This window comes from Centropristis striata, chromosome 22 (genome assembly GCF_030273125.1).
Source record: "Centropristis striata isolate RG_2023a ecotype Rhode Island chromosome 22, C.striata_1.0, whole genome shotgun sequence".
In the NCBI taxonomy this organism is placed as follows: domain Eukaryota; kingdom Metazoa; phylum Chordata; class Actinopteri; order Perciformes; family Serranidae; genus Centropristis; species Centropristis striata.
The window spans coordinates 30,097,632-30,120,923 of NC_081538.1; the positions used below are offsets into that span (position 1 = coordinate 30,097,632).

At 37.9% G+C, this 23,292-nt stretch overlaps 2 protein-coding genes and 1 long non-coding RNA gene across 3 annotated transcripts in view; 1 reads left to right on the plus strand and 2 right to left on the minus strand.

Annotated features, from left to right (window-relative positions):
* Window positions 1-3,797: 3,797 nt before the first annotated feature.
* Window positions 3,798-6,298, minus strand: LOC131960760 (uncharacterized). The gene is made up of 2 exons (XR_009389746.1): window positions 6,066-6,298; window positions 3,798-4,847 (listed from the first exon to the last, which is right to left on the minus strand). It is a non-coding gene; the product is annotated as an uncharacterized LOC131960760 (long non-coding RNA).
* Window positions 6,299-11,121: 4,823 nt separating this feature from the next.
* LOC131960441 (NLR family CARD domain-containing protein 3-like) lies at window positions 11,122-18,954 on the plus strand. Its single transcript, XM_059325670.1, has 9 exons — window positions 11,122-11,210; window positions 12,650-12,789; window positions 13,176-13,252; window positions 13,411-13,645; window positions 13,871-15,665; window positions 15,750-15,923; window positions 16,132-16,302; window positions 16,860-16,906; window positions 17,970-18,954. The coding sequence occupies exons 1-9, from the start codon at window positions 11,122-11,124 to the stop codon at window positions 18,533-18,535; spliced, it is 3,294 nt and encodes a 1,097-aa protein (XP_059181653.1). The 3' UTR covers window positions 18,536-18,954.
* A 2,003-nt stretch (window positions 18,955-20,957) lies between these two features.
* The window catches only part of LOC131960692 (F-box only protein 15-like), a 101,783-nt gene continuing 99,448 nt past the window's right edge, over window positions 20,958-23,292 (minus strand). Inside the window, exons 15-16 of the mRNA XM_059325958.1 lie at window positions 23,091-23,174; window positions 20,958-22,054 (exon numbers count right to left, since the gene is read on the minus strand). Coding sequence (XP_059181941.1) covers window positions 21,983-22,054; window positions 23,091-23,174 — 156 coding nt within the window. The 3' untranslated portion in view covers window positions 20,958-21,982. The remainder of the gene's footprint in view (window positions 22,055-23,090; window positions 23,175-23,292) is intronic.

Genomic DNA, 23,292 nt, shown 5'->3' on the forward strand with positions numbered 1-23,292 from the left:
TGTAAAGCCTAATAATCTATATAATATCCGAATGTTGCTATTATGATGGATATATATCATTCACCTCTTTACATTTACTAATAATGATGTCCTAGTCAGAGGAGCGTGTGGCAGCGCTGATTGGAAATGTTTCTATTCGGGCAGCACCGCTGGTGAAGGAGACGCTGACGCTCCGGTGTCCAGCTGGATAATAATAATAATAATAATAATAATAATAATAATAATAATAATAACGGTAAATAGCAGAAGACAACAACATTTAATATCCTCGGCTGGTATTCTGTTGAAAGAATTTCACGATCGCAGGGTGTATTTATTTTTGGATGATGTTTTAATGATAAATTATGTAGTCTAAACATGTTTTGCTTTGTCACCATTAAAAATCAAAACACCACAGAGTTTTATCAGCTCCAGGCATCGATACAATAGTCTAAGATCAATTATCCGACTCAGATGTGTGTACACGAGCTGAGAGCAGACTGAGATCTGATCGTACCCTCCGCTCACGTCCAAATTGATAAATGCCGAGGCTTGCGTAGAAATTATCTTACGCCCACTTTACGCTCACTTTCTGACGTACGCTCGTTTGATGAATGAGGGTCAATGTGTTTGCATATTTGTGTGTTGAGTTTTTTGCATCTGGCCCCTGGTGGATGAAAAGCACCTTAAAGCCAGTTGGTGGAGCCACAGCCCTCTGATATTCATTTAAAAATCCAGACTGTGGTGAAAGTTTTCTGTAGCAGTGGACAGTTTGACATTTGATGATCAAAGATCTGAACTTTGTGCTGAATGTGACTCTTTGGTGGAGCTGATAACAGTTTAATAAAGCAGATGGTTCAGAGCTGCTTAGTGCTGCAGTGGAAGATGATGTGTCACTTTTATTAGTGAGACTTTATTCACTACGTGTGTTTATTGATGAGGATCTCCATCAGCTGTCATCCTTGAGTCCACACGAGGAAAAACACACAATATTACTGACATGTTGACTCTCATGTTAACTTACTGTTACACTGTGAAACTTTGAATGATTATCTTTCAGTATTTGTCAGTAAAGTTGTTAATGAATCAACAGATGATAACCTGCAGCTGGTTTGTGTCTCGTTCTCTCCATCAGATGTCTGTGAACTGGAACTGGACACAAACACAGTAAACAGAAACCTCAAACTGTCTGACAACAACAGGAAGGTGACACATGTGGAGGAGGATCAGTCATATCCTGATCATCCAGACAGATTTGACTCCTGGCTTCAGCTGCTGTGTAGAACTGGTCTGACTGGTCGCTGTTACTGGGAGGTCGAGTGGAGAGAAGAAGTTGATATATCAGTGAGTTACAGGGGAATCAGGAGGAGAGGACGCAGTGACGACTGTTTGTTTGGAGGGAATGATCAGTCCTGGAGTCTGAACTGCTCTGATGATGGTTACTATGTCTGCCACAATAACAGAAGAACAGACCTCTCCTTCCTCTCCTCCTCCTCCTCCTGTGGTAGATTAGCAGTGTATGTGGACTGTCCTGCTGGCTCTCTGTCCTTCTACAGAGTCTCCTCTGACTCTCTGATCCACCTCCACACCTTCAACACCACATTCACTCAACCTCTTTATCCTGGGTTTGGGTTCTGGTCACCTGGTTCCTCAGTGTCTCTGTGTCCTCTGCAGGTCTGAGAGTCTCTCCTGTGGACAGAAACTCTGCTGACTGAAATCAAAGTTCAGTCTGTTCACCATCACTCACACTCTGCACTGTGAAGCAGATCTGTCTCAGACTCAAACACAAAACATTCATTTGTCTGATTTCATCTCTTTGATGATCAACATTTTTCACTAGAAACACTTCCTGATGTGTAACATCTGCCTCCTCCCTGGTGCTGTGATTCAAAGTGACTCTGTGGGACACACTGTATACAGCTGAAAGAATGTAAAGTGTATCAGCAGCACAGTGACATCTACTGGTTTATAAACCTCACAGCAGCATGAATATTTACCAAAATAGTAAATTTTAAGTAACATTTCTTAAATCCCATGTCTTTTATAGTTTATTGATACATTTTGCACCCTCTGGACACCTTTGTGGCAAAATTGTACAAGCACAAATAAACTGATATTAAATCACCATACATCAATATTTTTTCTGCCTTTTTTCATAAATCTCATAAACAACTTCAAACTTGCCCAAAACTACCAAACATTCAATAATTTTCAGGATTTAAACCTTTAAAATGCTAGTTCATATATTTGAATTATTTCATAATTTCTCCTGAAAAAAAAAATATATATATTATTTTCAGAAAAAGGTCATAAAATGTAAAAATGACCCAAAATGTTAAAAATGTTTGTATTAGTCTGTTGATACATATTAGATTATCATCTGTTCAAAAATGAAAGAAAAAACACATAATACATTTTGAGATGTTCAAAATTTGAGAAAAAAAGTCATACAATAGCATGCCGAATTTTTTAGGGAAAAGTAATACAAGTTTTAAATCCCCCTATACTCTCAAAATGGTCTTATTATGATCTTTTGATATGTCTAGTAGGGTGGCTTTTCCCGAAATCACAAAAAGAAAAAAGACATTTTGAGATGTGCGAAATTTGAACTCTCCAAGTGATCCTATTGTGGTCTGTTGATATCTGTAGTAGGGTTTTTTTCCCCCAAATCGAGATGTCCAAAATTTGACAAGAAAGTCATACTATAGCATGTCTACATTTTTTGGGAAAAATTCACTGAGTTTTTAAGTGCCCAGATATTCTTAAAATTATGTTATTATGGTCTGTTGACACGTGAAGTAGGGTTGCTTTTCCTGAAATCACAAAAAAAAACACCACATTGTGAGATGTCCACAATTTGTAAGAAACAATAAAAATTTAAAAATTTAAAAAAAGTCATACTATAGCATGTCGAAATTTGAGGGAAAAGTCACTACATTTTTAAGTGCCCCAGTACTCTCAAAATGGTCTTATTATGCTCTGTTGACACATGTATTAGGGTGGCTTTTCCCGAAATCACAAAAGAAAAAAACACATTCTGAGATTTCCAAAATAAAAAAGTCATTCTATAGCATGTTGAAATTTTTGGGGAAAATGTTGCAAAATATTTAAATGCCCCGATACTCTCAAAATGGTCTTATTAGAATCTGTTGCTACGTATAATAGGGTGTTTTTCCCTCGAAATCACAAAAAAAAAACACATTTTGAGAATTCCAAATTTGAGAAAAAATTTTGGGAAAAAGTCGCAAAATTGTTAAATGTCCTGATACTCTCAAAATGGCCTTATTATAGCCTGTTGAAATAATAAAAAATAAAAAAACACGATATTTTGAGATGTCCAAAACTTTTGAATAAAAGTCATACTCAGTTTTGGGGGAAAAGTTGCAATACTCTCAAAATGGTCCTATTATGGTTTGTTGATAAGTGTAGTAGGGTGGCTTTTCCCCAAATCACAAACAAACAACAAAATTTGACAAAAAAAGTCATGCTACATATATCATGTCAAAATTTTGCGGAAAAAAGTAAAATTTTTAAATGCCCCAATACTTTCAAAATAGTCTCATCATAGTCTGCTGATACGTGTAGTAGGGTGGTTTTCACCAAAATCAGAAAAAAAGCCACATTTTGATACATCCAAAATTTGGCAAAAAAGTCATATTATAGCATGTCGAAATTTTGGGGCAAAAAGTGGCAAATTTTTTAAATGCCCTGATATTCTCAAAATTGTCCTATTATAGACTTTTGTAATCATTATTAATAAATAAAAAGTACCTGTATGAACATTTATCTCACTACTAATGATGAAACTGTCAGGAGGCTTTATTTTAATTCACTCTAGTTTTTATTTCCCTTCTTGTATAATATGACACTTCACGTCCCCAAACTGAACTCAGTCAGGTGACAGAAACAAATAACAACATCCTTACAGTGTTCAGACAGTGCCAGTAAAAAAAAGAAAAGAAAAACAGTTACAAGACACTTTTACAATCAGACGCTCATGAGTTATAGAACAACGTGGTCAAAGATGTGAATTTCAAGGCTTAGTATGATTTATTTATAGATGTTTTACTTCTGATGGAGTTACACCACAACTTTAAATTTCCTGAGGGTTATTTTGACATATTTTTAACATATGGCAGCAGACGTGACAGACAGCTACAGCAGTGTATATCTGGACACAAATATGGAAGCCCACTCCTGCAAAATAACCATAAAAAATAAAACTAGATCATGTCAAAACTTTGATTCAACACTTCAATTTAGCAAACAGTTTGATTTCAACCAGAACACAGAAAAGAATCACAAGTTTAGTTTCTTTTAAGAATGTGTGAATAATTAAATAATACTTAACCTTGTATTTATGAGGCAGTAATGGGCTTCCATTTTTTTTTTTTTTAGCCCGCAATGTGAACAGAAACAGACTTTGGACTTGAGTTTAAAAAAAAAATCATAAAATAATAATTATCACAGGTTTTCTGTAAAGTTAAAGGAACACTCTGATTAATTTGAAAAATTCAAAAGTAAAAACCCATTTATTTTACCTTATGTTGCATTTTCACACTCAAATTTGCTTAAATATTTAAATTGTGTCACTCTTGAGACTCCATATATTACACAGAGGTTATGTATTAATGTGGTAGTTTAACCAAATTATCAGCGTGTTCCTCCACAATAAAAGCACACGTCAGGTTACAGTAGCATTGATGTTACATGGGTCATTGGGGCACTGCTGGCTGGCAGCGAGGGGCGGGGCCACGTGTTGGCCCTCAGGCCGGGGTGGGGCCCCATGTTGGCCCTCAGGCGGGGGTGGGGCCCTCCTTCTTGCCGATCTGACAGTAGAGAATCATGGAAAAGACCATGCCGAAGATCTGCAGAGAGGGAGGAGAAACATTTAACAGGCAGTCACACATAAAAAACTGTTTTACTTCATATTATAAATCATCAGATCTGATTCATTATGTTTTTTTCTCATGTTAAAACAGTATTTGTAATATTTTTATGTTGGTACATATTAAAGGATATGTACAAAAATGACCCATGAACACTGAACTTTATAGTCAAAATTTGTCGAAAAAGGTTGTACAATTTTAAATTGCTCCACCATGAGAAAAACGCGTGTCGTAGGGTGGCTTTTCATAAAAAAGTAATATCATAGAATGTCGAAAAAATTTTGGGGAAATAGTCGCAAAATTTTTAAATGCCCCGATACTCTCAAAATGGTCTTATTATGGTCTGTTGATGATTGTAGTAGGGTGGCTTTTCCAGAAATCACAAAATAATACCATATTTTGAGATGTCCAGAATTTGATTTAAAAAAAGTCATACTATAGCATGTCAAATTTTTTAAGGAAAAACATTTTTAATTGCCCTGAAATGCTAAAAAATGTTCCCTTTTACACTCTGTAGATACAAATTAAAGTTTAATCAGTCCAAAAATGGCAGAAAAACACCATATTATAGGATGTCTAAAAAGTTGAAAAAAACTGTCATACTATTGTATATTATTATATATATTTATATATAATATATATAATTAAAAAAAAACATATTATTTGAATATTTTAAGGCTATATTTATGTCGTATTTGATCAAAATCCAAAAACTAAATTATAAAATTATAACATTTTATTATAAATCATGCTATATGTAACATGTTGAAATTTTTCATGAATACTCTCAAAATGGTCCTATTATGGTCTGTTGATACATGTAGTAGAATATTTCTTCCATATCAAAATGTCCAGAAATAACAGACAACACCATAATTGAAAAAAAACATAGCATGTCGAAAAAAAGCAAGGAAAAATGAAAAGGCCCCAAAATGCTTGAAATGGTCCATTTATATTTCGTTGATCAATTTTATTGTACAATATGTCAAAAATTACAGAAAAAAATGCTAAGGTATAGCATTTTTTTCTTTTCCAAAAAAGGTCATCACATTTTTGAATGTCCCAGAATGCCTAAAATGTTACATATACATATAACAGAAAAACATCATATTATAGGATGTCAAAAATTTAAAAAAATCATATTTAATTGAATATTTTAAGGCTTTATAACGTCGGATTTGAAGTGTGCGAGCTCACCAGCAGGATGGCGATGGCGAAGGCGATCCCCAGCACCACCTCCATGTGTTTCTGCATCAGACTGATGACTTTCTCAGAGCAGGGCTGCAGGACGACACAATGACATCATCATCATCATCATCACATGCTGTAATAAACTTGTATTAAATTGTATGTGTTTTTAGGGACGGTGCAGGAAGCTTTGTGAAGCTTTGAGGCTTCAGACTCAGCAGCAGCACAGTGACATCTGCTGGTTTATAAACCTCACAGCAGCTCTTAACCCTTTGCTTTCCTCATGCATTTGTAAAAAAATTTCATTTGGTGATCATTTTAGTCTTATTACAGCTTGAGGCATGAATTTTTGCAAGAACTTTTCTTTTTAGTATTTTTTTTTAATCCCATGTCTTTAACTCTTGCATGTCTTTTATACTCTATTGATGCATTTTGCACCTTCTGGACACCTTTGTGGCAAAAATGTAAACACACAAAAAAAACTGCAATTAAATCACCATACATCAATATTTTTCTCTGCCTATCATAAATCTCTTAAATAACTTCAGACTTGTTCAAAACTACCAAACATTCGATAATTTTCAGGATTTTACCTCTTTAAATGCCAGTTTATATATTTGAATTATTTCATAATTTCTTCACAAAAAATGAATTATTTTCCATATAATAAATTCTAGGGGGCTGGGGCTTTGGTGGTGATTAGAGTCTTGGATATGTCAAAGATTAGTAACAGAATTGATTAGATTGCATTAGTATTTTTTATGTATTGCCAGATACTCCCTCTGGACACCTTCATGGACAAAAATTACCTCATAGACTTCCAATCAAACATTCAAATTGATTCGTTTTTTGGTCAATAAAATGTTGACAAATATCAATCAGTGTTTCCCAAACCACAAGGTTACGTCCTCAAATCTCGTGTTGTGTTCAACCACTTTCCCATTGTAGGCCGATACATGAAATTATTGTCTTGTCTTTTTGCCAGTTATATCATGGAGCTTTGTGACTACCAGGGGATGAGATGTGAGCTCGGCAAGATAATAAGACTGACAACAGCAGCAGTGGCAACAACATGGTAGGAAAAATTATAATATATTTTGTGTTATGAAACAGTTGAGCTAGCTTTAAGCTAGTTGTAAGGTTATTTTTAAGCTAATTCTAAGACATTTGTGCTAGTTTTAAGCTCGTTGTAAGGTCGTTTTAAGCTGCTTCTAAGATATTTGTGCTAGTTTTATGCTTATTGTAAAGTAGTTTGGTGCTATGTGTGACTCATTTGAGCTTGTAGTAATTTCAGTTAGTTTTAAGGTCGTTTTAAGCTGCTTCTTAAATATTTGTGCTCTCTGTAAACCAGTTGTGCTAGTTGTATTCTACATTTGAATTAGTCAGGCTTCTACTAAGTTAGGCTGGTTGTAAGCTAGTTTAAGATAGATGTAAAATAGCTGATCGAGCATTGAACGTTTGTTTACCATAGAAATCAATGAAGGGAATATACTGCTGCAACACACAGTTAGTTGGTGAAGCTAGGTGAGTTATTTTTAAGCTAGTTTACTTTGTTGGAAGGAAGTTTTAAGCTACTTTTAGTTTTTTTTTTAGATGTAAGTTACTTGAGCTAGTTTTAGGCTTTTTAAACTAGTTTTGGTGTTTTTTTGCTACGAGTGGGTTAGTTGAGCTTCTACTAAGTTAAGCTAGTTTAAGATAGTTATGAAACAGTTAGTTGTTAAATAGTTGAACTAGTTGTAAGATCATTGAGCGAAATGTAAGTTTTAGATAGTTATAAAATAGTTGAGCTAGGTTTAAGCTAGTTGCAGACAAATGTAATGGTAAATAATTAGTCTGTGACATCATGGACCTGAAGAATTTTATTCAGGATTCATCCATATTCTCAGGTTTGTATTAAATATTGAATATCCTAAATGTCTTTTCTTCTAACCTTGCGGTAAAAAAGTGTCTTAATTGCAGTAAATGCAGCAATTTACGTGAATAGAAATGTTGTAGGTCCAGTTTGGGCAAATACTATCCTGCAGATATGAAGCTGATAAACAGCCCAGCTTCCTGATACAAAATATGATGCTAGGTAAACTAGTGATAAGCTAGTTCAGCTAGTTGTAAGCTAATCAAGCTAGTTGTAAGCTAGTTAAGCTGGTTAAAATCAACTTAAGCTAATTTTAAGATAAGCGAGCCGGCTGTAAGCTAATTGTAATGATCGGCTCCTTCTCAGCATTTGTTTACCAGAGAAATAAATGAAGCTAATGTGCTGCTGCAGCACACAGTTAGCTAGTGAAACTTGGTGAGTTTTTAAGGGAGTTTTTGCTACTTCTAGGTCATTTGTGCTTGTTATAAACCAGCTGTGTTCGTTGTTTGTTATGTGTGAGCTAGCAATTGTAGCTGTCAGATAAATGTAGTGCAGTTTAACTTTTTTGGTGGTTGTATGCTACGAGTGGGTTAGTTGATCTTATACAGGTTAATTAAGTTTAAGCAAAACAGTTAAACTAGTTGTTAAATAGTCAAACTAGTTGTAAGTTCAGAGTTTCAGATAGTTATAAAATAATTGAGCTAGCTTTCAGCTAGTTGCAGACAAATTTAATTGTCAATAATTAATCTGTGATATCATGGACCTGACGTGGTTTTCCAGAGCTGAGTTCCTGAGGGATGAGCCATCTTACATAATTTCTATTTTTGCTGAGAGTTGCTCGTGCCAAACAGTGACTGGGAAGCAACAGGTAAATACACAATATAACAACATGGCAGCTGATGCAACACCGTCACGTCAAAAGTATTTCACCCTGAACCAGTAAAGAAGAGGATCAGCTGCAGGATTTGTAAAGCGGGACTCAACATCGGCCACCCACGAACATTTGAAAAGGAGACACTTGGGACTTGTGGATGATGCCGACTCGTCCAGGTGAGATAATTAGCTTCTCAACTAGCTAAGGTCAGCTATTTAGAGACAGAGTTGTTTTGGCTTTTAACCTCTTCCACCTGGGACTCGCCATCGGAGGGTTAAAGTTCTCACCTCGCCTTAAAGAGCATTACTCAAACAAACCCTTGATTTAATTTATACTGTTTAATATTTGCACTTTATCTGTCCTTAATGTTAAATGGACAAAAACTTGAATTATTTTATCTTTTGAATTAGTTGTGGCAAAAGTTTAGACATATTTTTGAATGAAATAGTCATATTTATTGTCTTTATTCTTAGTCAGCAGATGTTTAAGAAAACCTCCAACAAGATTTTAAAAGCTTGAGAGTTAAATAAGAGCCATAAAGTAATTGTACAGTCAGTTATCCGATTAGTCGCCTGATCGTTTCAATAATCGATGAGTATTCGACTATGAAGATAGTCGTTAGTTGCAGCCGGAGTAAAAACCAACATTGCATGTGCTTTATTTTGGTATTTTGCAGTTGCAGGTGAAGCCATCAGCTCTCAAGCTTTTGTTTTAAAGCATTTATAAGCAACAACACTAACAGACTAATGATGTGATCAGGTCAGTGGAGGACCTGCAGATCCTCAGTTCTCTCAGGTAGAAATGATTGTTTGTTAATGGAGTCTGGTGGCTTTGAAGAGACCACAAACAATTTTCTTCATTTATGATTAATGGGGGAAAAAACTCTCTAGGAAGCGTTTTTTTTCCTTTCATGATCTGTTATTTCCCATGTTAATGTATATTATGCATACTATTAAAGAGTCTGTCTGTCAGCAAGAAACACTTTTACATCGTTATTGTCATATTTTCTTTCAGTCCCACGTGAGGCTGATCATTCCTGAGTTCATATCAGTTATTTTAGTTACAGTCTTCCAGTTGTTCAGACTTGTCTTAAAACTTGCTGCTCGACTGGTTTCGTGTGTGACGTCTCTCTCTCTCTCTCTCTCTCTCTCTCTCTCTCTCTCTCTCTCTCACACACACACACACACACACACCTGTATTTTACCTTTACTTTCTCCTCCTGTTTTGTTCTGTTGTGACGCAGTTGTTTTTCCTCCGTGTTAATCTCTTGGTAAGTGACTCTTTTCACTGTTGAACACTTTGAGCTGATCTCAGGTCTGTTTGTTTGTGTTCCAGCATTTTAATAATAATAATTATGATAAGTTTAAGTTTTTTAAGTTCATTTTAAGTTTATCAATATCACCCACTGCTCTGACAGCAGCTAACATGCTAACCATTATGGAGCTGATTCAAACTCATGATGAAACTTCCAATAACACAATACAGGTGTAGCACCACAACCATGTAAAAGTACTTTGTAATTAAATTTGACTATTTGGGAATTGTGCCCTCTAGTTGATTTTCTGCTGGAGTAATTTGTGAAACATTATGTAGCTTGCACAAAAAACCTGTCACCACACGTCATCTCTGAAGACTTGTTGTACAGCTTAACTAGCAAACAGGTATGCTATAGTTTTAACCAACTGTAAACTAGTTGTTGGCTTGTTGAATAAGCAGAGTACTCTGGCTCACCATTAGTTATATGATAGTTGTAAATTTGTTGAGCTAACTGAGTTAGATGCTAGTTGTAGACTAGCTTAGCTACCTGTAAGCTAATTGAGCTAATTTTGAACTCGTAGAGTTAGTTTCTAGTTGAGCTGGTTGTAAACCAGTAAGCTGTGAGTCAGTTGTTAACTTGCTGTCAGCTACTTAACTAGGTGGCCTAGTAAAACAGGTGTAAGCTAGTAGTAAGCTAATTGATGTAGTTGTTTCTGAGTTTAGCTAGCTGTAAGCTATTGGCAAGCTGGTAAAATAGTAGGACATTGTAAGTTAGTTGTAAAGCAGTTGCTAGCTAATTGATTAGCTTGTATCGTTGTCGAGCTAATTATAAACCTGCTGATATATTTATTGTGGTTGTAAAGTAGTTAAGCTAGTTTTCAAGCTTATTGTAACACCATTCACTTGTTATTGAGTGAGTTGTAAACAAGCTGTTGAGTGTAAGCTAATTGTTCAACCAGTTTAACTAGTTGTAAGCTAATAGTATACTGTAGTATACTAGTGACTTTGAAATATTGTTGTTGTTGTTGTTGTTGATGTTGCAGTGACAGAGTGAATCTCTCCCTGCAGGTGTGGACTCTGCTATGGATCAGTGTGAGGACAGAGAGGAGGGAGACCCTCCCCCTGAAACCAGTCTGTGTGGGGAACATGACAGCCAGACCAAAGCTCAGAGGTGAGATGAGGATCTTTAACTGTCGAGGGGCCTCATGTATCAAAGCTGCCTATGCACAAAAACATTGCATACTCACAAAAATATTGCATACACTGTTTTTCCCGCACACGCCACATGTATGAAAAGTGAACTTGCCGTGACAATGTGCGGCGGCACCACAAACTTTTGTTTGGGGGAAAGTACTGTCTTTTCTGCTGTATTTAAAATATGTTTCATGTCTATACTCAAACTACACACAACTGGCTTTGTGTTTACAGTTTATATCTTTCGGACAATGAAGGAAAATGCAGTTTTCCACCCTCAATAACCCATTCTAAATATGAGGGGGATAGATGATTTTATTGTTGATCTATTATTATATTTTAGATTTCACCTGCGTACTACTGCTTACTTGTGCAATGATAGTATGTTGAAGTCTGTATGTTTTTAAAGATTGTCTATTTTCTTCAGTCTATAGCCTATACTTGACTGTTTCCACTATTTTTATATACATATATACCGAATTTCCCTCCGGGGATTAATAAAGTATTTCTGATTCTGATTAATATGGAGCGCACAAATACCACAGATAACCTGCCTCAATTACTGTGTCAAAGTCCCCATTGCCGATTGTTTCCCCTTTGGTTGAACATGGAGATGTTAACGCTGCAGGTCACAGTGGTCCATGACCACAGATCCCTCTCTCCTCGTAGAAAAAAAACGTGTGTGGGAAATCCTTTCAGGTGTGGAGCATATTTGATCCCGTATGTGATGTTTAATTGGGACAACAAGTTAAGTGTGGCTTATAAACTGATGCATAAAAATTATATTGGCACGCATTACGCACTGGCTGCTCTATCAATTCCGGCAAAATAGGCAACAACGGTGGAGTTTAGAAGGAGCGTGTGTTGAGGGTCCCTTCTGCCATGGTGCATGTCTCTGATCCAGCTGTAGCTGTTAACAGCCACAGTGACACCTTGTTGCTGATCCCAGAGCTGAGGCAACAAAAAGCACATTTTCCTGCCTCCACCTCGTAGATCACCACGTCCACCTCGCTGCAGTGGCAGTAAGTTGATTTGACTTTTTTTTTTGATAATCAGCGGGCATGCCGGCGATTTATAGCTATTTGCATGTCATGGGCATGTTCATTTTGGGGAGGAGCCGGGGCGTGGCTGGTGACTCGTGCATGTGCACTCAGTTCCACGCTGGTTGGGATGTATCAAGGAAAGGTGCGCTAAACCTGGCATAAGCACAGTTTGATAAATGTGGAGGTGAGTTTGTGTACATACTTTTCTAGTTTTAGGAGTAGACCATCTTTCAGTATGAAAGCTACGCACTCTTTGATACATGAGGCCCCTGGACTCCATTTAAAATAAAACTGATAAGTCAAATAAAATGAGTCAGAATCTTTGATGTGATTACCTTTGAGGAACATTATTTACCACTCTCTTCTTTATTAGAGTGCAGCAGGAGAGACCTGGACCTGGACCTGGACCTGACCCTGTACCTGAACCCAGCTGTGTGTCCATGAAGAGTGACCGGTCTAAGGGTTTTCCTGAGAACTTTAAAGTTGGACAGCCTGGATCTGGACCTGAACCCAGCTGTGTGTCCATGAAGAGTGACCGGTCTATGGGTTTTCCTGATAACTTTAAAGTTGGACAACCTGGATCTGACCCTGAACCCAGCTGTGTGTCCATGGCGAGTGACCATTCTAAGGATATTCCTCTTGCCTTTAAAATTGGACAAGCTGCTGATGAAAGGTAAGAATTTAAAAATGAAATTTGTTGATGTCTGACTCGCTCAGAACTTTGTAGTCAAGGTGGCAAAATATTTAATTTTTTATTAAATGCAGGATACTTTTAAACTTCATTAAAACCTCCTGAGCCACAGTTCTGTCATTGTATCATCATCTCAGATCTCTTTTAGAAAGCCGTTTGCATATGTATGTCATTAAATGTCCCTAAACTTGATGTTTTCTCTACAGAGTTGACCAGGAGAGCTCAGAGGGCCTCAGTGGTCAGTCTGACCCACAGCAACAAACAGATCTGGACTCCATATTTATGGTGTGTACATGTACAAACAAACCTTTCACTATAAACTACAGATTAATGTTTATCTACCATTCATGGTGCTGCTCTGTTTGGACCAGCAGGCTTTCAGACTGACAATTGAATGACATGTGAGCTTTTAACTGAATGTTCAGTTTATCATTCTGTTCCAGCTGCTGGAGGAGAACATCGTCACGTTTGTTAAGAACGAGCTGAAGAAGATCCAGAAGGTTCTGAGTCCAGATTCCCCAGACTGCTTAGAGAGTCAATGGGAGGGTGAGGGGGTTTTGGAGGATGAGGATGAGGGTGAGGAGCAGAGGAGGAGAAGCAGAGAGGAGTTTCTGACTATCACAATTAACTTCCTGAGAGGAATGAATCAGGAGGAGCTTGCTGACTGTCTAAAGAGCAGTAAGTGGATTTCTTTAAAATGTATGATGGGAAAAGCTTATATTTATAATTGCTAAAGTAAATATACTGCACACATTTGCATCAGATCAGAAGCTGTTCGTCCTTAACTGATGACCTGAATAAAACAGACACAGGAGCAAAAACTACACAGACACAATTAAATGTTTAGATTCTCTGATTTTCTGCAGGATACTCTCGCTGATTTAATTTTATTTGTTCATTCAGGAACTTGTGCTCCAGTGTGCCGACGTAATCTGAAGTCTAACCTGAAGAAGAAGTTCCAGTGTGTGTTTGAGGGGATCACTAAAGCAGGAAACCCAACCCTTCTGAATCAGATCTACACAGACCTCTACATCACAGAGGGAGGGACTGCAGAGGTCAATGATGAACATGAGGTCAGACAGATTGAAACAGCATCCAGGAAACCAGACAGACCAGAAACAACAATCAGACAAGAAGACATCTTTAAAGCCTCACCTGGAAGAAAAGAACCAATCAGAACAGTGCTGACAAAGGGAGTGGCTGGCATTGGGAAAACAGTCTTAACACAGAAGTTCACTCTGGACTGGGCTGAAGACAAAACCAACCAGGACATAATGTTCACATTTCCATTTACTTTCAGAGAGCTGAATGTGCTGAAAGACAAAAAGTTCAGCTTGGTGGAACTTGTTCATAACTTCTTTCCTGAAACCAAAGAAGCAGGAATCTGCAGGTTTGAAGAGTTCCACGTTGTGTTCATCTTTGATGGTCTGGATGAGTGTCGACTTCCTCTGGACTTCCACAACACTGAGATCCTGACTGATGTCACAGAGTCCACCTCAGTGGATGTGCTGCTGACAAACCTCATCAGGGGGAAACTGCTTTCCTCTGCTCGCCTCTGGATAACCACACGACCTGCAGCAGCCAATCAGATCCCCGCTGACTGTGTTGGCATGGTGACAGAGGTCAGAGGGTTCACTGACCCACAGAAGGAGGAGTACTTCAGGAAGAGATTCATAGATGAGGAGCAGGCCGGCAGAATTATCTCCCACATCAAGACATCACGAAGCCTCCACATCATGTGCCACATCCCAGTCTTCTGCTGGATCTCTGCTACAGTTCTGGATCTGTTGAAAACCAGAGAGGGAGAAGAGCTGCCCAAGACCCTGACTGAGATGTACATCCACTTCCTGGTGGTTCAGTCCAAAGTGAAGAACATCAAGTATGATGGAGGCGCTGAGACAGATCCACAGTGGAGTCCAGAGAACAGAGAGATGATTGAGTCTCTGGGAAAACTGGCTTTTGATCAGCTGCAGAAAGGAAACCTGATCTTCTATGACTCAGACCTGATGGAGTGTGGCGTCGATATCAGAGCAGCCTCAGTGTACTCAGGAGTGTTCACACAGGTCTTTAGAGAGGAGAGAGGACTGTACCAGGACAGGGTGTTCTGCTTCGTCCATCTGAGTGTTCAGGAGTTTCTGGCTGCTCTTCATGTCCATCTGACCTTCACCAAGTCTGGAGTCAATCTGATGACAGAAGAACAATCAAGCTCCCGGTGGTCTGAATTGTTCGGGGGCAAATCAACCCGTCTCTACCAGAGTGCTGTGGACAAGGCCTTACAGAGTCCAAACGGACACCTAGACTTGTTCCTCCGCTTCCTCCTGGGTCTTTCTCTGCAGACCAATCAGACTCTCCTCAGAGGCCTGCTGACACAGAAAGGAAATAGCTCAAATACAAATCAGAAAACAGTCGAATACATCAAGAAGAAGATCAGTGAGGATCTTTCTCCAGAGAGAAGCATCAACCTGTTCCACTGTCTGAATGAACTGAATGATCGTTCTCTCGTGGAGGAGATCCAACAGTCCCTGAGATCAGGAAGTCTCTCCACAGATAAGCTGTCTCCTGCTCAGTGGTCAGCTCTTGTCTTCATCTTACTGTCATCAGAAACAGATCTGGACGTGTTTGACCTAAAGAAATACTCTGCTTCAGAGGAAGCTCTTCTGAGGCTGCTGCCAGTGGTCAAAGCCTCCAACAAAGCTCTGTAGGTGCTCATATCACTATACAGATTAAATGTAGTTTCCACTGCTTCTCTTTGTTCTCTCATGTTTTGCTGATCCCTCTCCAGGCTGAGTGGATGTAACCTCTCAGAGAGAAGCTTTGAAGCTCTGTCCTCAGTCCTCAGCTCCCAGTCCTCTAGTCTGAGAGACCTGGACCTGAGTAACAACGACCTGCAGGATTCAGGAGTGGAACATTTTTCTGCTGGACTGAAGAGTCCACACTGTAGACTGGAAACTCTCAGGTCAGAATTAAAATGTTTTTACAAGTAAACTAACTATGTTAACAGCTGTCTGCTTTTTAGCTCCATCAGTGTCTGAGGCTGTTACAATAATGAACATCTAGCTAGAAAATACTTTTATTTTACAGAGTTAATGCTGATAATATGTGTAATGTGTGTGTGTGTGTGTGTGTGTGTGTGTGTGTGTGTGTGTGTGTATGTGTGTGTTCAGTCTGTCAGGCTGTATGATCTCTGAGAAAGGCTGTGCTTCTCTGGCCTCAGCTCTGACCTCCAACCCCTCCTATCTGAGAGAGCTGGACCTAAGCTACAATCATCCAGGAGACTCAGGAGAGAAGCTTCTGTCTGCTGGACTGAACTCACACTGGAGACTGGAGACTGTCAGGTATGGACAGACTGACAGGTGGACATTCTTAGGTAAGGAGACACAGACAGACAGGTGGACTCTCTCAGGTGTGGACAGACAGACAGATGGACACTCAGGTGTGGACAGACAGGTGGACTCTCTTAGGTAAGGAGACACAGACAGACAGGTGGACACTCTCAGGTATGGAATGACAGACAAGTGGACACTCTCAGGTATGGACAGACAGACGGGTGGACACTCTCAGGTGTGGACAGACAGACAGGTGGAATCTCTCAGGTGTGGACAGACAGACAGACACTCAGGTGTGGACAGACACAGGTGGACACTCTCAGGTGTGGACAGACAGACAGGTGGACTCTCTCAGGTATGGACAGACAGACAGGTGGACACTCTCAGGTATGGACAGAGAGACAGGTGGACACTCTCAGGTATGGACAGACAGATAGGTGTACGTTCACAAGTGTGGACAGACAGTTGGAAACTCTCAGGTGAGGACAGGTGGACAGACAGCAGCTCTCACCGTGTCTCTGTCTCTAAGTGATTGTTGTTGATTGTGACTGTGTCTCTTCCTGCAGGCTGGACCATGGTGGACTGCAGAGACTGAGACCTGGTGTGAGGAAGTGTGAGTGTGTTTCAGCTTCATTAATCAGAACTCAGCTGCACATGTTACAGCACATTTAGACTTTTTATTGACTGAAGTTGGATGATGAATTTCTCCAGAATTTCAATCAGGATTCAGCTACTGTTTTCAGTCAGTGTGGCTGGAAAGATGTTAGAATTAAAACAATGCATTTCAAATCCACCAACACAAAGAAAGTGAACACAGTGATCCAACAAAACTAGTAAATACATTTAATGAAGAGTGGAGCCAACAGAAAGCCGACTGTTTCTTCTTCTCTTGACTCTCACTGATTTTATACAAGAGTTTTGTTGCCTTCAGGTGCTGCTCGTAAACTTCACACGTTTGATGGATAAAAATTGTTGTGCTCCTTCAGTTTTCTTCTCTGTATGTTTTTAATAAATCAGTGTGCAAAAACCTACAAGTCATAAACAAAACAGGACATAATTAATGTGAAAAGATGTTGAGAAGTTGAATAAAGTGAGTTGAGGTGGACTTGCCTTCCAGTTCCTCCCTGACTGGACCAGATGTACGACACAAACGCACAATAAAACAATGTGTTTACATATTTGTGTGTTGAGTTTTTTGCATCTGGCCCCTGGTTGATGAAAAGCACCTTAAAGCCAGTTGGTGGAGCCACAGCCCTCTGATATTCATTTAAAAATCCAGACTGTGGTGAAAGTTTTCTGTAGCAGTGGACAGTTTGACATTTGATTATCAAAGATCTGAACTTTGTGCTGAATGTGACTCTTTGGTGGAGCTAATAACAGTTTAATAAAGCAGATGGTTCAGAGCTGCTTTGTGCTGCAGTAGAAGATGATGTGTCACTTTTATTAGTGAGACTATATTCACTACGTGTGTTTATTGATGTGGATCTCCATCAGCTGTCATCCTCGAGTCCACACGAGGAAAAACACACAATATTACTGACATGTTGACTCTCATGTTAACTTACTGTTACACTGTGAAACTTTGAATGGTTTTCTTTCAGTAATTGTCAGTAAAGTTGTTAATGAATCAGCAGATGATAACCTGCAGCTGTTTTGTGTCTTGTTCTCTCCATCAGATGTCTGTGAACTGGAACTGGACACAAACACAGTAAACAGAAACCTCAAACTCTCTGACAACAACAGGAAGGTGACATGTGTGGAGGAGCATCAGTCATATCCTGGTCATCCAGAAAGGTTTAACTCCTTGCCTCAGCTGCTGTGTAGAACTGGTCTGACTGGTCGATGTTACTGGGAGGTCGAGTGGAGAGGAGGAGTTGATATATCAGTGAGTTACAGAGGAATCAGGAGGAGAGGACGCAGTAAAGACTGTTTGTTTGGAGGGAATGATCAGTCCTGGAGCCTGAGCTGCTCTGATGGCCGTTACTCTGTCAGACACAATAACACAAGCACACACCTCTCCTCCTCTTCCTCCTCCTCCTCCTCCTCTGGTAGAGTAGCAGTGTATGTGGACTGTCCTGCTGGCTCTCTGTCCTTCTACAGAGTCTCCTCTGACTCTCTGATCCACCTCCACACCTTCAACACCACATTCACTCAACCTCTTTATCCTGGGTTTGGGTTTGGGTTTGGGTTTGGGTTCTGGTCCTTTGGTTCCTCAGTGTCTCTGTGTCCTCTGCAGGTCTGAGAGTCTCTCCTGTGGACAGAAACTCTGCTGACTGAAATCAAAGTTCAGTCTGTTCACCATCACTCACACTCTGCACTGTGAAGCAGATCTGTCTCAGACTCAAACACAAAACATTCATTTGTCTGATTTCATCTCTTTGATGATCAACATGTTTCACTAGAAACACTTCCTGATGTGTAACATCTGCCTCCTCCCTGGTGCTGTGATTAAAAGTGACTCTGTGGGACACACTGTATACAGCTGAAAGAATGTAAAGTGTATCAGCAGCACAGTGACATCTGCTGCTTTATAAACCTTACAGCAGCATTAATATTTACCAAAAATGTATATTTTAAGTAACATTTCTTAAATCCCATGTCTTTTACTCTTACATGTCTTTTATAGTTTATTGATACATTTTGCACCCTCTGGACACCTTTGTGACAAAATTTACATGCACAAATAAACTGATATGAAATCACCATACATCAATATTTTTTCTGCATTTTTTCATAAATCTCTTAAACAACTTCAAACTTGCCCAAAACTACCAAACATTCAATAATTTTCAGGATTTAAACCTTTAAAATGCTAGTTTTTATATTTGAATTATTTCATAATTTCTCCTGAAAAAAAAAAAAAAAATTATTTTCAGAAAAAGGTCATAAAATGTAAAAATGACCCAAAATGTTAAAAATGTTTGTATTAGTCTGTTGATACATATTAGATTATCATGTGTTTAAATATGAAAGAAAAACACATTATTATATAATGTTACAAAAAAACCCCATCACATTAAAGTATGGCAAAAATTTTCAAAAGGTCATAACATTTTAGAATGCCCCAAATGCTTTAGATGGTTTCATTATAGTGTGTTGATACATATTAAAGTGTTGTTGGTACAAAATTTACAGGAAAATACCACATTTTAGAGTGTCCAAAAATAGAACAAAAAACAGCATCAATTTTGAGATGTTCAAAATTTGAGAACAAAAGTCATACTATAGCATGCCGAATTTTTTGGGTAAAAAGTAACACAATTTTTAAATCCCCCTGATCCTCTCAAAATGGTCTCATTATGGTCTGTTGATACGTGTAGTAGGGTGGCTTTTCCCAAAATCACAAAAAGGAAAAAGACATTTTGAGATGTACGAAATTTGAACTCTCCAAGTGGTCCTATTGTGGTCTGTTGATACCTGTAGTAGGGTTCCTTTTCCCCAAATCGGAAAAAAAACCCACCACATTTTGAGATGTCCACAATTTGTAAAAAAATAAATAAATAAATAAAAAAGTCATACTATAGCATGTTGAAATTTGTGGAGACCAAGTGACAAAACTTTTAAATGCCCTGATACCCTCAAAATGGTCTTATTATGGTCTGTTGATACGTGTGGCAGGGTGGCTTTTCCCCAAAATCACACAAAAAAAAACACATTCTGAGATATCCAAAATAAAAAAGTAATTCTATGGCATGTCGAAATTTTTGAGGAAAAAGTCACTGAATTTTTAAATGCCCCGATACTCTCAAAATGGTCTTATTATAATCTGTTGATGCGTGTAATAGGTTGTTTTTTTCTCGAAATCACAAAAAAAACACATTTTGAGAATTCCAAATTTGAGAACATTTTTTGGGAAAAAGTCGCAAAATCGTTAAATGTCCTGATACTCTCAAAATGGTCCTATTATAGCCTGTTGATAAGTGTAGTAGGGTGGCTTTTCCCCAAATCTAAAAAATAAAACACGATATTTTGAGATGTCCAAAACTTTTGAATAAAAGTCATACTAATTTTTTGGGGGAAAGTCGCAATATTCTCAATATAGTCTTATTATGGATTGTTGATAAGTGTAATAGGGTGGCTTTTCACCAAATCACAAAAAAACACAAAAGTTTGAGAGGTCCAAAATTTGAAAAAAAAAGTCATACTATAGCATGTCAAAATTTTTTGGGAAAAAGCAAAAGCAACATTTTTTAATGGCCCCAATACTCTCAAAATGGTCTTATTATGGTCTGTTGATACGTGTGGTAGGTTGGCTTTTCCCAAAATAACCAAAAAACCAGCACATTTTGAAATGTACAAAATTTGACAAAAAAAGTCATGCTACATGTATCATGTCAAAATTGTGCGGAAAAAAGTCGCAAAATTTTTAAATGCCCCAATACTTTCAAAATAGTCTCATCATAGTCTGTTGATACGTGTAGTAGGGTGGTTTTCACCAAAATGAGAAAAAACACCACATTTTGATACATCCAAAATTTGACAAAAAAGTCATACTATATAGCATGTCGAAATTTTGGGGCAAAAAGTGGCAAATTTTTTAAATGCCGAGATATTCTCAAAATTGTCCTATTATAGACTTTTGTAATCATTATTAATAAATAAAAAGTACCTGTATGAACATTTATCTCACTACTAATGATGAAACTGTCAGGAGGCTTTATTTGAATTCACTCTAGTTTTTATTTCCCTTCTTGTATAATATGACACTTCACGTCCCCAAACTGAACTCAGTCAGGTGACAGAAACAAATAACATCCTTACAGTGTTCAGACAGTGCCAGTAAAAAAAAGAAAAGAAAAACAGTTACAAGACACTTTTACAATCAGACGCTCATGAGTTATAGAACAACGTGGTCAAAGATGTGAATTTCAAGGCTGAGTATGATTTATTTATAGATGTTTTACTTCTGATGGAGTTACACCACAACTTTAAATTTCCTGAGGATTATTTTGACATATTTTTAACATATGGCAGCAGACGTGACAGACAGCTACAGCAGTGTATATCTGGACACAAATATGGAAGCCCACTCCTGCAAAATAACCATAAAAAATAAAACTATATCATCTCAAAACTTTGATTCAACACTTCAATTTAGCAATAAGTTTGATTTCAACCAGAACACAGAAAAGAATCACAAGTTTATTTTCTTTTAAGAATGTGTGAATAATTAAATAATACTTAACCTCGTATTTATGAGGCAGTAATGGGCTTCCATTTTTTATTTTTTTTAGCCCGCAATGTGAACAGAAAAAACAGACTTTAGACTTGAGTTTTAAAAAAATCATAAAATAATAATTATCACAGGTTTTCTGTAAAGTTAAAGGAACACTCTGATTAATTTGAAAAATACAAAAGTAAAAACCCATTTATTTTACCTTATGTTGCATTTTCACACTCAAATTTGCTTAAATATTTAAATTGTGTCTTGAGACTCCATATATTACACAGAGGTTATGTATTAATGTGGTAGTTTAACCAAATTATCAGCGTGTTCCTCCACAATAAAAGCACACGTCAGGTTACAGTAGCATTGATGTTACATGGGTCATTGGGGCACTGCTGGCTGGCAGCGAGGGGCGGGGCCACGTGTTGGCCCTCAGGCGGGGGTGGGGCCACGTGTTGGCCCTCAGGCCGGGGTGGGGCCCCATGTTGGCCCTCAGGCCGGGGTGGGGCCACGTGTTGGCCCTCAGGCCGGGGTGGGGCCCTCCTTCTTGCCGATCTGACAGTAGAGAATCATGGAAAAGACCATGCCGAAGATCTGCATAGAGGGAGGAGAAACATTTAACAGGCAGTCACACTTAAAAACAGTTTTACTTCATATTATAAATCATCAGATCTGATTTATTATGTTTTTTTCTCATGTTAAAACAGTATTTGTAATATTATTACGTTGGTACATATTAAAGGATATGTACAAAAATGACCCATGAACACTGAACTTTATAGTAAAAATTTGTCGAAAAAAGTTGTACAATTTTAAATTGCTCCAACATGAGAAAAACGCGTGTAGTAGGGTGGCTTTTCCCGAAATCACAAAGTAACACCACATTTTGAGATGGACAAAATTAGCTTTAGAAAAAAGTCATATTATAGCATGTCGAAAAATTTTGGGGAAAGAGTCGCAAAATTTTTAAATGCCCCGATACTCTCAAAATGGTCTTATTATGGTCTGTTGATGATTGTAGTCGGTGGCTTTTCCAGATATCACAAAAAAACACCACATTTTTAAATGTCCGAATTTTGGGGGAAAAAGTCATACTAAAGCATGTCGAAAATTTTTGAGGAAAAACATTTTTAATTGCCCTGAAATGCTAAAAATGTTCCTATTACACTCTGTAGATACAAATTAAAGTATAACCTGTCCAAAAATGGCAGAAAAACACCATATTATAGGATGTCCATATTAAACTATAAAATGTCCAGAAATAACAGACAACACCATAATTAAAAAAAAAAACCTGAAAAAAGACCATTCTATAGCATGTCAAAAAAAAGCAAAAAACATTAAAAGGCCCCAAAATGCTTGAAATGGTCCATTTATATTTCGTTGATCCATTTTATTGCACAATATGTCCAAAAATAACCTGTCATGCTAAGGTATAGCATTTTTTTCTTTTCCAAAAAAGGTCCTAACATTTTTGAATGTCCCAGAATGCCTAAAACGTTCTCATTATAGTCTGTTGATACATATAACAGAAAAACATTTTATTATAGAATGTCAAAACATTTTAAAAAGTCATGTTTAATTCTTCTTTAATTCTTTATAACGTCGTATTTGAAGTATGCGAGCTCACCAGCAGGATGGCGATGGCGAAGGCGATCCCCAGCACCACCTCCATGTGTTTCTGCATCAGACTGATGATTTTCTCAGAGCAGGGCTGCAGGACGACACAATGACATCATCATCATCATCATCATCACCATCATCCTGTCCAACAACTGGCACCAAATCTGTAATTATTCATATCCATTCTAAGCCTGAGAGCAGGAGGTGGA

Bases quoted from the DNA above. Each gene is read 5' to 3' on its own strand.
- LOC131960441 (XM_059325670.1), top strand. From the start codon at position 11,122: ATGGATCAGTGTGAGGACAGAGAGGAGGGAGACCCTCCCCCTGAAACC. The intron at 12,790-13,175 runs GCTGTGTGTCCA...TTCTCTACAGAG, and splicing joins TGGATCTGGACCTGAACCCA to TTGACCAGGAGAGCTCAGAG. The intron at 16,303-16,859 runs GTATGGACAGAC...CTCTTCCTGCAG, and splicing joins TGGAGACTGGAGACTGTCAG to GCTGGACCATGGTGGACTGC.